The sequence below is a fragment of the Peromyscus californicus genome, unplaced genomic scaffold, assembly GCF_007827085.1.
Source record: "Peromyscus californicus insignis strain IS unplaced genomic scaffold, ASM782708v3 Scaffold_11__1_contigs__length_118956290, whole genome shotgun sequence".
Classification (NCBI taxonomy): Eukaryota; Metazoa; Chordata; class Mammalia; order Rodentia; family Cricetidae; genus Peromyscus; species Peromyscus californicus.
The window spans coordinates 52,154,956-52,167,011 of NW_026294402.1; the positions used below are offsets into that span (position 1 = coordinate 52,154,956).

At 48.4% G+C, this 12,056-nt stretch overlaps 1 protein-coding gene across 1 annotated transcript; it reads right to left on the reverse strand.

Moving 5' to 3' along the window:
* Positions 1-1,475: 1,475 nt before the first annotated feature.
* Positions 1,476-9,701, reverse strand: LOC128124848 (cytochrome P450 1A2). The gene is made up of 7 exons (XM_052761591.1): positions 9,107-9,701; positions 7,150-7,986; positions 6,454-6,571; positions 5,593-5,682; positions 5,211-5,334; positions 4,330-4,416; positions 1,476-2,656 (listed from the first exon to the last, which is right to left on the reverse strand). The coding sequence occupies exons 2-7, from the start codon at positions 7,975-7,977 to the stop codon at positions 2,362-2,364; spliced, it is 1,542 nt and encodes a 513-aa protein (XP_052617551.1). The 5' UTR covers positions 7,978-7,986; positions 9,107-9,701; the 3' UTR covers positions 1,476-2,361.
* Positions 9,702-12,056: the final 2,355 nt, after the last annotated feature.

Below are 12,056 nucleotides of genomic sequence, written 5' to 3' on the forward strand. Positions count from 1 at the left end.
GCGGATTTCTGTGAGTTCGAGGCCAGCCTGGTTTACAGAGAGAGTTCCAAGACAGCCAGGGCTACACAGAGAAACCCTATCTCAGAAAAACAACAACAACAAAAACAAAGGAACAAACAAAATTGTGGCAAAACATTTATTACATTACCATTTAAGCATGCAGTTCAGTGGTGTTAAGTATGTCCATAGTGTGGTACAACAGTGACTACCATCCACTTTCTGGAATTCTTTCATAATCCTAAACAGAAATTCCTTAAATACCAAGTCTAAAAACAAAACCAACCAGCTCCTCATTCTTGCCTCCTTTGAACCTGTGGGAACCTCTTGTTCTTATTCTGTGACTGTACCCACTGAGGGCTGAACAGTGTTCCTTTCTGTGAGCTTACCACAGGTACGAGCTGCCCTTCTCATGGCTGTGACCAGATGCCTCCCAGGAAGCAACTTAAGGGAGGGAGACATTACAGGGCTTACAGTCTGAGGAGATGCACTCTATCATGGTAGGGAAGGCATGGGGGAGCAGGAGTGGCGTGACCACATTATATGATAAATCTGTGTTTAACTTTCTGAGGGACTGCTGAATCATTTTTGACGGTAGCTAAACCATGGTGTATTTCCATCAGCAATGTATGAAGGTTATACTTTTTCCACATGCTCCTCAATACTTATTATGTTCCATTTTAAAAATTACTGACTTCCTGCTTATAATGGTTGGCTTTTGTCTACTTGGCACAAGCTAGAGTCACTTGGAAATAAGGAACCTCAATTTAGGAACCGCCTCCATTAGACTGGCCAGGGGATTTGTCTGTGGGACATTTCCTTGATTGATGATGGATGTGGGAGGGCCCAGCCCACTGTGGGTGGGTGCCACTTCCAGCCAAGTGGTCCTGAGTTGTATAAGAGAGCCAGGCAGGGGGATGTTGAGATGGTTCAGCAGTTAAGAGCACTGGCTGGTCTTCCAGAGGTTCTGGGTTCAATACTCTTCACCATGGAGCCATCTCTCCAGCCCCAATTGTATATCTTTTTTAAGAGAGCTGTTGACTCAAGTCCCTTGTCCACTTCTGAACTGGGCTCTTTGAATTATAGAAGGTCTTTACATGTCCTTGACATTCACCTCTCATCAGAAGTATGTTTTGCAATTATCTTCCATTCTGTGACTTATATTTCCACATCTCCCTTTGTGTGTGTGTGTGTGTGTGTGTGTGTGTGTGTGTGTGTGTGTGTGTGTGTGTCTGTGTGTCTGTGTGGTGTTTTATGTATGTTTGGTGTATTGTGTATATGTTCATATATATAGGTGTGCATGTCCAACCCAGAGGCCAGAGAAGTATGTCAGGGGTCTTCCTCTGTCATTCTGTGCCTTATTTCTTTTTTTTTTCTTTTTTCTTTTTTTTTTTTTTTTTGGTTTTTCGAGACAGGGTTTCTCTGTGTAGCTTTGTGACTTTCCTGGAACTCACTCTGTGGCTCAGGCTGGCCTCGAACTCACAGAGATTCACCTGGCTCTGCCTCCCGAGTGCTGGGACTAAAGGCGTGCGCCACCACCGCCCGGCTGTGCCTTATTTCTCTGAGGCAGGGTTACTTACTGAACCTGGGAGCTGGCTGTTTGGCTAGGCTGGCCAGTAAGGCCCCAGGATCTACCTGTCTCTGCACAACAGCTTTGGGGTTCTAGCCAGGTACAGCTGTGTCCCCCTGTTTTACGTGAAAGGTTAAGATTCAAACTTAGGTCCCCATGCTTGCACAGCAATCACTTTGACCCACAGAATCATCTCCCCAGGTCCCTGTTTTTACTCTCCAGTCACCCCACATACATCTGGGGTTGTTATTCTCCCCGACCATGGAAAGTCACACCTTCTACTTTTTGAGGATAGGACATAGGCTGGATTTCTTTGTCCCTCTCAAGTATGCAAAGACTCAAGTCCTAGAAGAAGAGAGGAAGGAGGAAGCAGAACGGAAGTGCCTACCATTAACTATGAGGAAACAGAACGAGGCCTGCGTGGAATCCAGGACTCAGGAAAGCAAGGCTTATTAACCTACATGCCAACATGAGTGAATCTTGAAAGAACTGTGTTAGGTGAGAAGAGCAGTCACAGACCATCCATCAGTCGTCGAGTTTATGTGAAATGGCCAGAATAGGCAAATGTATTGAGTCAAAAACCAGATTAGCATCTGGTGGGGCGAGGAAGACAGGTTAGGAGGAGTAGTCATAAATCTTAATGGTATAGGTTTGGGGGCATATGACAGATGATATTCTAAAACTGATTGGAGGTGAATTATATGTTGAAAGAATTATACTTCAAAAAAGCTGTTATTTAGACAGAAAGGGAGGTGATGGCCCCATGGATGCCTCCTCCCCTGCCTCGGCCATCTTCACTTGGAAAAGCGTGGCCTCGCCTGGAGGTGTTTGCAGATCCCAGGCTTCATCGTCAGCCCATAGGTGGGTGTCAGGTCCACCTTCGTGCCTGGTGGCACACTGAACTCCAGCTGCTGCAGCATGATGGCTAAGAAGAGGAAGACTTCCCACTTGGCCGGGATCTCCCCAATGCACCGGCGCTTTCCCAAGCCAAAGAGCATCACCTTTTCACTCAGTGTCTTGTTGATGGCTGTGTTATTATCAGTGAGAAACCGCTCTGGACGGAACACAAAGGGGTCTTCCCACTGCTTCCTGCAAGAGGAACAGATAGGACCCGAGTTGGGTGGGTTCTGGGAGGAAAGCGTAGCTATGTTCTCCCAGCTTCTGGGAACACAGTGTTGGAAAAGATTGACGGTCACAAAAGCATGTGGGGAAGGCACCAGACTTGGCCTGTATCCCGTTTTGTTATGGTTCTTTTGTATTTGTTTGCTTTGAGACTAGGTCTCATGTGTCTAAAGTTGGCCTTGAACTTCATATGTAACCCCAGGGTCACCTTGTTTGAAATGCTGACCCTTCTGCCTCTACCTCCCAAAGTGCTGGGATTACAGGCATGTGCTACCACATCTGGTGCTTGGGATCAAACCCAGGGCCTTGTGTTGGTAGTGTTGGCACTCTACCAACAGCTGACCTCCAGCCATGTTACTGTTTCTTTAAAATAAAATTCTCTCTAAAATGATCAACCTTAAAGATAGTGGATTTTGATTATTTTTTAATTTTTTAAATTACATTTTTATTTATTTGCTTGTGTGTGCACGTGGAGGTCAGAGGACAACTTGCAGGAGCCATTCTCCCTTCCGCCATGGTGGGCCTGGGGACTGAACTCGGGGTGTTAGTTGTGGCAGCACATGCCTTTACCTGCTGAACCATTCCCACAGTCCAAGATAGCGTTTTGTTTTGCTTTTTTTTTTCTTTTTGTTTTTCGAGACAGGGTCTCTCTGTGTACTCCTGGTTGTTCTGGAACTCTCTATGTAGACCAGGCTGGCCTCAAACTCACAGAGATCTGCCTGTCTCTGCCTCCTGACTGCTGGGATTAAAGGAGTGCGCCACCACTGCACAGTGGCTGATAGTGGTTTTTAATATTCTTTTGTTTTAGTTTCTTTTTTTTTATTTTTATTTTTGATGTGGTTCTGGGAATTGAACCGAGGGCCTTCCATGTCGCATATATGACCAGTGAGCTATAGCTCCCGTCCTAATTGGATATTTCAAAGAAATAATGCTTTACCAAGAGGAAACGGAAAGAAGGAAACAGGTTTCTCTCTCTCCTAATTCCAGTAGCAAGGGAGATCACCAACTTGCTCGGCTTATGCTTATTTTTCTGGACTAAAATTTGACAGTACAAATATGGATGGCATTCTGATGTTCAATATGTCCTGGTTTGGATGGATTGCATCCTACAAATTAGAGTGGAGTTTTCCAAGGAGATCATTAGACCATTCCCATAAGACATTTGAGGTAGCCTCATTATCTATCCAACTGAAACCTTGGGGCATGAGGAAACTTCCTAGTCAAATTCTCCTTCCTTCCTTCCTTCCTTCCTTCCTTCCTTCCTTCCTTCCTTCCTTCCTTCTTTCCTTCTTTCCTTCTTTCCTTCCTTCCTTGAGACAGGTATATAGCCTAGACTAGCCCAAAACTCACCAATAAGTCCAGACTGGCCTTGAACTCACTGTAATCCTCCTGCCTCAACCTCCTGAGTAGGCTGGATTACAGGCATTTGCCATCCACACCAGATACCTAGTCAGTTCTTCTGTACACTGAAGTTTGAGAAATAGAGTGTAAATGTTGTCACTTGGAACAGGCGATCTAGCAATGAGGTGGTGCTCCTTATGTAAGCAGGTCCTGAAGGACAGACGACAACCTTCCCTGAGGGACAGACAACCTTCCTGATCCCTGAGGATTCACCATTCCCGTCAGGGCCACGTACTCACTCGTCATGGTTGACCTGCCACTGGTTTATGAAGATACAACGCTCCTTGGGAATGTGGAAGCCATTCAGTGAGGTGTCCCTCGTTGTGCTGAGGAGAGAAGAGAAGCTCAGGACTTGGAGAAACTGTGGTGTGGCTTCTTCCTCCCTCCACTCCATCCCAGTGTCTGACTACCACAGTCTTCAAGCCCCATACTAGGAGGTCACATGAAGAGCAGGGAACATGGGGCAATTATCCTTCCTTTTGCTGGGATCCTGCTCTTCAACTTCAACACTTGTTTACTAGACTCTCCTTGTGCTCAGACGTGCACTGGGGCAGTCCCTAGAGCCAAGAAATCAGTGGCTGGGGCTTGCCCTGGGGAGTCTGCAGGTTTGTGCCAGGAATAACTAGGCTAAGGTGTGAGCGGAGGTAAATGTTCACTCTCACAATCCAGGAACTTGGGCTGTAAATCTTGTAAATCATCGGGGGATGAAGCCCTACTTGGCGGATGAGCCAAAAGAGGCTTCTAGATGGAAGGGGATGCGTTTGTCAGGATTGACTTTGGGCAAGGGTAGAATTTGGAAGCGAGAGAAAGAGATGGATAGAAGTTTTTCTAGGCAGAAGGTCCAGCATAAGCAAAGTTGGCCGGTGGCTGGATTACCCTTGTGAGGGACAGTGAGGAGGGCCTGGCTGGAGCAGAAGCTGTCCATAGGGAGCTAACACAAGTGGAGGTGAGTGACAGCTGAGGCCATAAGCGGCTGGACTGGGTCGGGGTAGACCAGAGACTGACTGAGACTGAGGTTACCACGTTCCGGAATGAGATGCAGCCTGAGCTGGGGGCAGAGCTGAGGAGCTGGGTGAAGGAACAGTATGAAAACTTAGGGGGCAGAGAACAGGGGCCTTACCTGTGGGGGATGGTGAAGGGGACAAAGGATGTGTATCGGTAGATCTCCAGGATGAAGGCCTCGATATAAGGCAGCTGAAGTCTGTCAGAAAGCCGTGGTTGCCGGTCCCTCCCAATCACCGTGTCTGCAAAGCACAGGCAGAAATCATGGGATGTTCTGTCTGCTCCAAGCATGTGTCTCTCTTATACTAGTGTCACTCCATGTTGGACTATGCTTACTCATGTTTCTGAGACCCCACCCGCCCCCACACACACCTTCTCTGGACCAGTGCCATGTTCCTAGGACTTAACACACACTAGACACATAAACATGTATTTGTAGATCAACAAGTGACCTGGAGCCTCAAGGCTTCTCTGACCGGAGGGTTGGGAGCAACACATACCCAGCTCCTTGTGGATCTTCCTCTGCACATTGGGATGTGTCACGAGGAGCAAAAGGCTCCAGGAGATGGCTGTTGTGACTGTGTCAAATCCTGGGTAGCAGGGAGTAGGGTGAAGGAGAAAAGGAAGCATGGGGGAGGAAAACATTTTTAACAAGCACCGCTGTAAACGGAGCAGGCAGGAGCAAGCACTGTCCCTCTCTGGCTCCCACCCCTGTGTATCCTGGGGCAAGGGCTGAGTCCTCAACAGAAACCTGAAAGCCAAACATGGTGGCTTATTCCTAGAACCCCAACACTAGGGAGTCCGAGGCAGGGAGAACTGCCACACGTTTGAGGCCAGCCTGGGCTGCAGAGGCGAGAGCTTGCCTCAAACAAAACAAGTCAAGCCGGGCGGTGGTGGCGCACGCCTTTAATCCCAGCACTCGGGAGGCAGAGGCAGGTGGATCTCTGTGAGTTCGAGGCCAGCCTGGTCTACAAAGCTAGTCCAGGACAGGCTCCAAAGCTACAGAGAGACCCTGTCTCGGAAACAAAACAAACAAACAAACAAAAAAAGTCAAAAGCAACCAAATCGAAAAACAAAACAAATCAAACAAGAACCTTAATAGATACTGGTTTCATAATCAGTGGCTGGAATTATAAGCCTGGACTCCATGTTGTACAGTCCTTTTACTTTCCAGGTGGGGAAACCCAGGCCCCAAAAGGAGAGGGACTTGGTTAAGTTGGTGGCACAGCATGAGGTCACACCTTGATCCTAGGGCAGGTGTCTGTCCTGTGTCACCTGCCATGTGGTTGGTGAGTTAGTTGATAGGTTGGGTATGGGTAAAGAGCAGCTGACAGATGGAGAGGCAGGGGTGTGGCTCCTACCTGCTCCAAAGAGGTCATTGACAATGTTGACAATCTTCTCGTGAGGGATGAGGCCACCATTGTCTTTGGAGTTCTCACTGTGCTTGAATAGGGCACCCGTGATGTCCTGGATACTGTTCTAAGAGGACATAAGTTTAGGGGAACTTTGGCATTTCGAGGGCCAGATGCCAGACCCTGACCCATCCCATTTGATATGTCCCCAGGGCCTGGGAACGGCATTGGCCTCCAAGCACAGGACTGGGATTCAGATTTTTGAACTGGCATCATCCCTAAATAGAGCCTAGTCATTTCACGTGCCACTGACCCTTCTTTCCCCTAACCCCAGGGGTCGGGTTTCAGAGGAGGAAGAAGTAGGTGTGAACACAAGGAAGAAAAGCGACATGAAGCTGGAGCTTAGCCTCTGTGGAGGGTCATGTTCCTGCAGAACAATCGCCTTTAAATTAATGACACCCCATATTGCAAAGCCCTGCCAAGGTTCCATTCACATGCCTTTGTTTTCTGGGTTTGGAGAAGCCCCCAGAGGGGAGCTGTAACGTACACGGGGTGGCTGCAGGTCACACAGCTGCTCTGAGTGGCCCGGAGCCTCCCTACGCCTTGGCAGCACATGGCAGTCTGAGTACCTTGGAGTAGGTTTTGAGGGGATGTTCTCTGGGCCTATGGTGGTGATGGGATTTACAACCTGCCTCCGAGTCTCACCTTGTTGAAGTCTTGATAGTGCTCCTGGACTGTCTTCTGTAGAAACAGCACAAATTTGTCATTGAAGTTCTTAAACCTCTTGAGGGCTGGGTTGGGCAGGTAGCGCAGGATGGGGAAGAAGTCCACAGCATTCCCTGAGGAGACATTCTCCACAAAGTCGCTGCTGCTCTTCACAATGCTCAACATCTCCTCGCTCTTCCGGGGGAAGTTCTCTCCAAAGCACATGGCTCCAATGACGTTAACCACTGATTCCACCACCAGATTGACGGGTTCGAAGTGGCCAACCTCTGCCATCTGCTTCTGGAACTTGCTGACTAGATGGTTAGCCTCCTTGCTCACGTGCTCCTCTAAGTAGCAAGAAGATGTGGAGGTCGGGTCTGAGGCTATGGAGAAACTCTTCAGGGCATCCTGGGCCAGGCGCCGACGGGCAGCCCACACCGGTCCAGAGTCTGGGTTGAAAGTCATGCTCTTGCCATTAGTGATAAGTGTGAAACTGTAGAGGTCTGGCCGGCCCTTGAAGTCATCTCCCTTCCGTACCAGGGCCTGGCGGATGGTGTCCAGGCCACTCAGCACCACCACAGGTGTGGAGCCAATGCGGATCTGCAGCACATCCCCATACTGCTTGCTCAGCTTTGTCAGTGACAGGTGTGGGTTCTTCCCCAGGGTCAGCATATGCCCAATGAAGGGCCATCCCCAGGGTCCAGGTGGACTCTTCAGACCTTTGGGGACCCGGGGTCTTAAAGCTCTGACCACCCAAAATACTATACAGAAGATGGCAGTGGCCAGTAGTAGCTCTGTGGCCAAGGAGAAGTACTGGAACAATGCCATCTGTACCAGCTGCAGGGGAAATGGAAGGATGGGGTGGTTAAGGATGGATTCTGAGCCTCCATTTTTTCTTTTACTCACTCATTCAGTAGGTATACATTCTACGATTAGCTTTCAGCCGCACACCAGGGAAGTGAAGATATCCCTGTCATATATCCTGCTCCCTCAGGAATTTGCCCTTACCCTGTCACAGAATTCAAGGACTGGGAAACAGCCGTGTATTTACCAACTTTAGTGTCTGGATTTCTACCCCAGGCTCTGCGGTCTACCTCTGCTCTCATTTCCAATTCTGAGACTGGAGTAGATGGGAATGGTCACTCGAAAACAATGAGGCTAAAGACAGTTTCTCAACAGCCCCAGTCACAGAGTGCTTGCTGGGCTTTCTGCCAAAGGGTCCAACATAGCGTGGGCTCCCAGTCGGTACCCTCTACACACCCAGGGAACAGAAGATGCCCCCTTACCCAAGCAACAGAAGGTCAGTGTCCCTGGGATGTTACCAATGGCCTGGGATATTCCTCCCCCTCAATGACACTCTAACAATACCAAGCAGGGGTATCTCCTCCAAAAATCAGTCTTCATTCACCTCCATGTTTGGAGGCTGAAGGAGGCTATAGCCAGGTCCAGGGCTACCTAATGCCAGACGGGCATTTTCTCCCTCTGTCTTCACTCCAGGCGACTGTCCTTAGAGACAGCCTAGTTGAAACTACTAAATTAAAAATAGGGGGCCAGTAAGATGGCTCAGTGGTTCAAGGCAATTGCTGCCAAGCATGACAACCCGAGTTTGATCCCTGGAATCCACATGGTGGAAAGAGAGAACTGACAGCTGACTCTAGAAAATTGTCCTCTGAGCTGTGGCATTCAGACAGACACATGGACACACAAACACACACATACACACACACAGAGAGAGAGAGAGAGAGACAGAGAGACAGAGAGACAGAGACAGACAGAGACAGACAGAGAGAGACAGAGAGAGACAGAGAGACAGAGAGAGGTTTAAAAGAGAAACTAAGGTCCAGGGCTGAGAAGCAAGCAGCAAAACCTCAGACCTCCTTCAGTTCCCGCAGGGTCCCCTAATAGCACTTAGGATGTAGAAGCAGATGCCGTGATCCGAAAAGACACACAGACATACCTGAAGGGCAGGGCCTGGAGATCACAGAGCTGTAGGAGTCAGTCCAGGACTTCTGGGTTCAGGCGAGGGGACTTTTATACCACCCCCCCCCCCTGGACTGGCCCAACTGTCCGGGTCACTTGATATCAAAGCTGGATACCGAGAAAAGTTGGAAGGATCAATTTTTGGCTTTGAGCCATGATTCCTCAGCTGCACCTTCTAGTGGGGGCTCAGGAATAGCTCTTTGAGTCAGAAGAGGTTCTGGGTCCCTGGAGATAAATATCCATGGCATTTTATGGGCCAGGGTAGGGAAAACAACACTTTCAAAGACAAGGCAGGGTCCGGGATGTAAAAATGAAGCCTGTGGACAGGTATAGCCTCTTTTGCACTGTACCCACAAGAAAGGGACATGTCTAGCCCCCAACCCAGGCCAAGCAGGAGCAGCACGGGCTCTCTGGGATGGCAGATAGGGAGTTGCATTATACTAGTGACTTTTCTCCATTTGACAAACTGTCCATCAAAAGTAAGCTAAGGAAGGAGGGTTATTTTGGTTCACAATTTTGTAGTATAGTCCAGGGTGGCAGGGACATCACAGCAGCCGAAACCCGAGGCAGCAGGTCACGTGGTGCCTGCAGTTAGAATGCAGAGGGAGATGAATGCTTCTGTTAGACTCCGCCCCCCCATACACACACATATACAATAGATAAAAATTGTAAAACTTTAAAACATATAAGCTGGGCACTGATGGTGAACACCTTTAATTCCAGCACTCAGGACACAGAGGCAGGCAGATCTCTGAGTTCAAGGCCAGCCTGGTCTACAGAGCAAGTTCCAGGACAGCTAGGGCTACACAGAGAAACCCTGTCTCCAGAAAAAAAAATATTATTTTTATGCATCTATATACACATTCTGGGCTGTCAACATGGCTCAGTGGGTTAAGGTGCTTGCTGAAAAGCCCACAGGACCTGATCCCTGTGGGAGCCCACGGAGGCTATCTAGTGAGACCTTACTCAGGGTCAGAGAATCTGGGCTTGCTTTACCCAGTAGGGCTGTGTAAAGAAATTATTGGACCACGGGTGTGTTTACCAGGTGTTTGGAAGGGTCTACATTTGGCTGTACAGTGTGCTTTGATCTTGCAAGAGGGAAGTTTTTTTGCCTCTCCTCTTGGCATATTAAAAAAAGGCCCTTTCCAATAAAGGATGAGGCTGTTGGGTATTGACCCAGGCCCTCCTGAACCTATCCTGTGTTTCTGTCTTTCTTTTTTTTTTTTTTTTTTGGTTTTTCGAGACAGGGTTTCTCTGTGTAGCTTTGCGCCTTTCCTGGAACTCGCTTTGGAGACCAGGCTGGCCTCGAACTCACAGAGATCCGCCTGGCTCTGCCTCCCGAGTGCTGGGATTAAAGGCGTGCGCCACCACCGCCCGGCCCGTTTCTGTCTTTCTTACTGTTGGCTAGGTCTCTCTTTCTATCTGATATTTCCCCATTCCTCTCTTCTCCACCTAATAACCCTTCAAAAGGTGGGAGCTGGACTCCCAGAGATCCCCAGGACTCACAGGGTAGAAGGAGAGAATAGATCTTGCAAGCTGTCCTCTGATTTCCATGTGAGCACCAAGGCACACAGACACACAGACAGACACACAGACAGACAGACAGACAGACACACACACACACACATACATTAAGCTTCAGAATCAATTTGTGCAAGTGTCAAGAATGTGTTGTGGAATGTTTGTATAATGTGTGACAACGTATTGCTGTGATTGGTGTAATAAGTTGAACAGCCAATAGCTAGGCAGGAGAGTATAGGCAGGACCTCCAAGCAGAGAGAGAACTCTGGGGAGAAGAAAGGCACAGTTGCCAGCCAGACAAGGAGGAAGCAGGATGGGCAGTGTGGAGATGAGGTAATGAGTCATATGGAAGAATGTTGATTTTAAAATATAGGTTAATTTAAGTTATAAGAACTAGTTAGGAACAAGCCTAAGCTAAGGCCGAGCTTTCATAATTAATAATAAGTCTCCGTGTCATTATTTGTGGGCTGGCTGTTCTGATGAGAAAGTACTACTACAAGAACAGGACTCTGACAGAGTCCCAGAGCCAATTTGAAGACATCCGGGAAGGAGGGAACACTGTTCCTGTCTGTGTCTTCACTGGGCTCAGCTCACTCAATGAAAAGGGTCAACCTGGAAACCTGGCTAAGTTTTGTACAAATTTGTTTTCTTCTTTCTCATTAACTGAACTCCTTATTTTATTTAGATACCTCCTCCCCACCCCTTTTTTATGAGACAGGATTGGTCTATGTAGCCTTGGCTGTCCTGGAATTTACTATGTAGACCAAGCTGGCCTCTAACTCAGAGATCTGCAGCCTCTGCCTCCTGAGTGCTGGGATTAAAGGCCTGTGTCACTATGCCTGGCAAAAAATGTGCTTTAAAAAAACAAACAGCCGGGCGGTGGTGGTGCACGCCTTTAGTCCCAGCACTCGGGAAGCAGAGCCAGGTGGATCTCTGTGAGTTTGAGGCCAGCCTTGTCTGCAGAGCGAGATCCAGGACAGACAGGCACCAAAACTAGACAGAGAAACCCTGTCTCGAAAAACAAAACAAAACAAAAACCAAAAAAATGTTTTTATTTTATTATGGGCATGCACGTGTGCGTGTTTTGCCTTCATGTATGTTTGTGAATCACATGAGTGCAGTGCCCAAGGGGGCCGGAAGAGGTCGTCAAATTCCCCTGGGTCTAGAGTTACAGATGGTAATGAGTCACCACATGGGTGCAGGGAATCAGGGTCCTTTAGAAGAGCAGCCAGGGCTCTTAACCACTGAGACATCTCTCCAGCTCCTAGATGTCATTAATTTGTATTTAATGTTATTTGTTTCAGGATCCCCTTTGGGATACCAGGTGATATGTAGACGTGGAAACTCTTGGCTGTGACGTGGTAACTCTTGGCTGTGATGTGGTTCTCCGACTGCCCTTGCTTTTG

Bases quoted from the DNA above. Each gene is read 5' to 3' on its own strand.
- LOC128124848 (XM_052761591.1), bottom strand. From the start codon at position 7,977: ATGGCATTGTTCCAGTACTTCTCCTTGGCCACAGAGCTACTACTGGCC. The intron at 5,335-5,592 runs GTATGTGTTGCT...TGTGCTTTGCAG, and splicing joins GAAGATCCACAAGGAGCTGG to ACACGGTGATTGGGAGGGAC. The intron at 2,657-4,329 runs GTGAGTACGTGG...TTCCTCTTGCAG, and splicing joins TGGCAGGTCAACCATGACGA to GAAGCAGTGGGAAGACCCCT.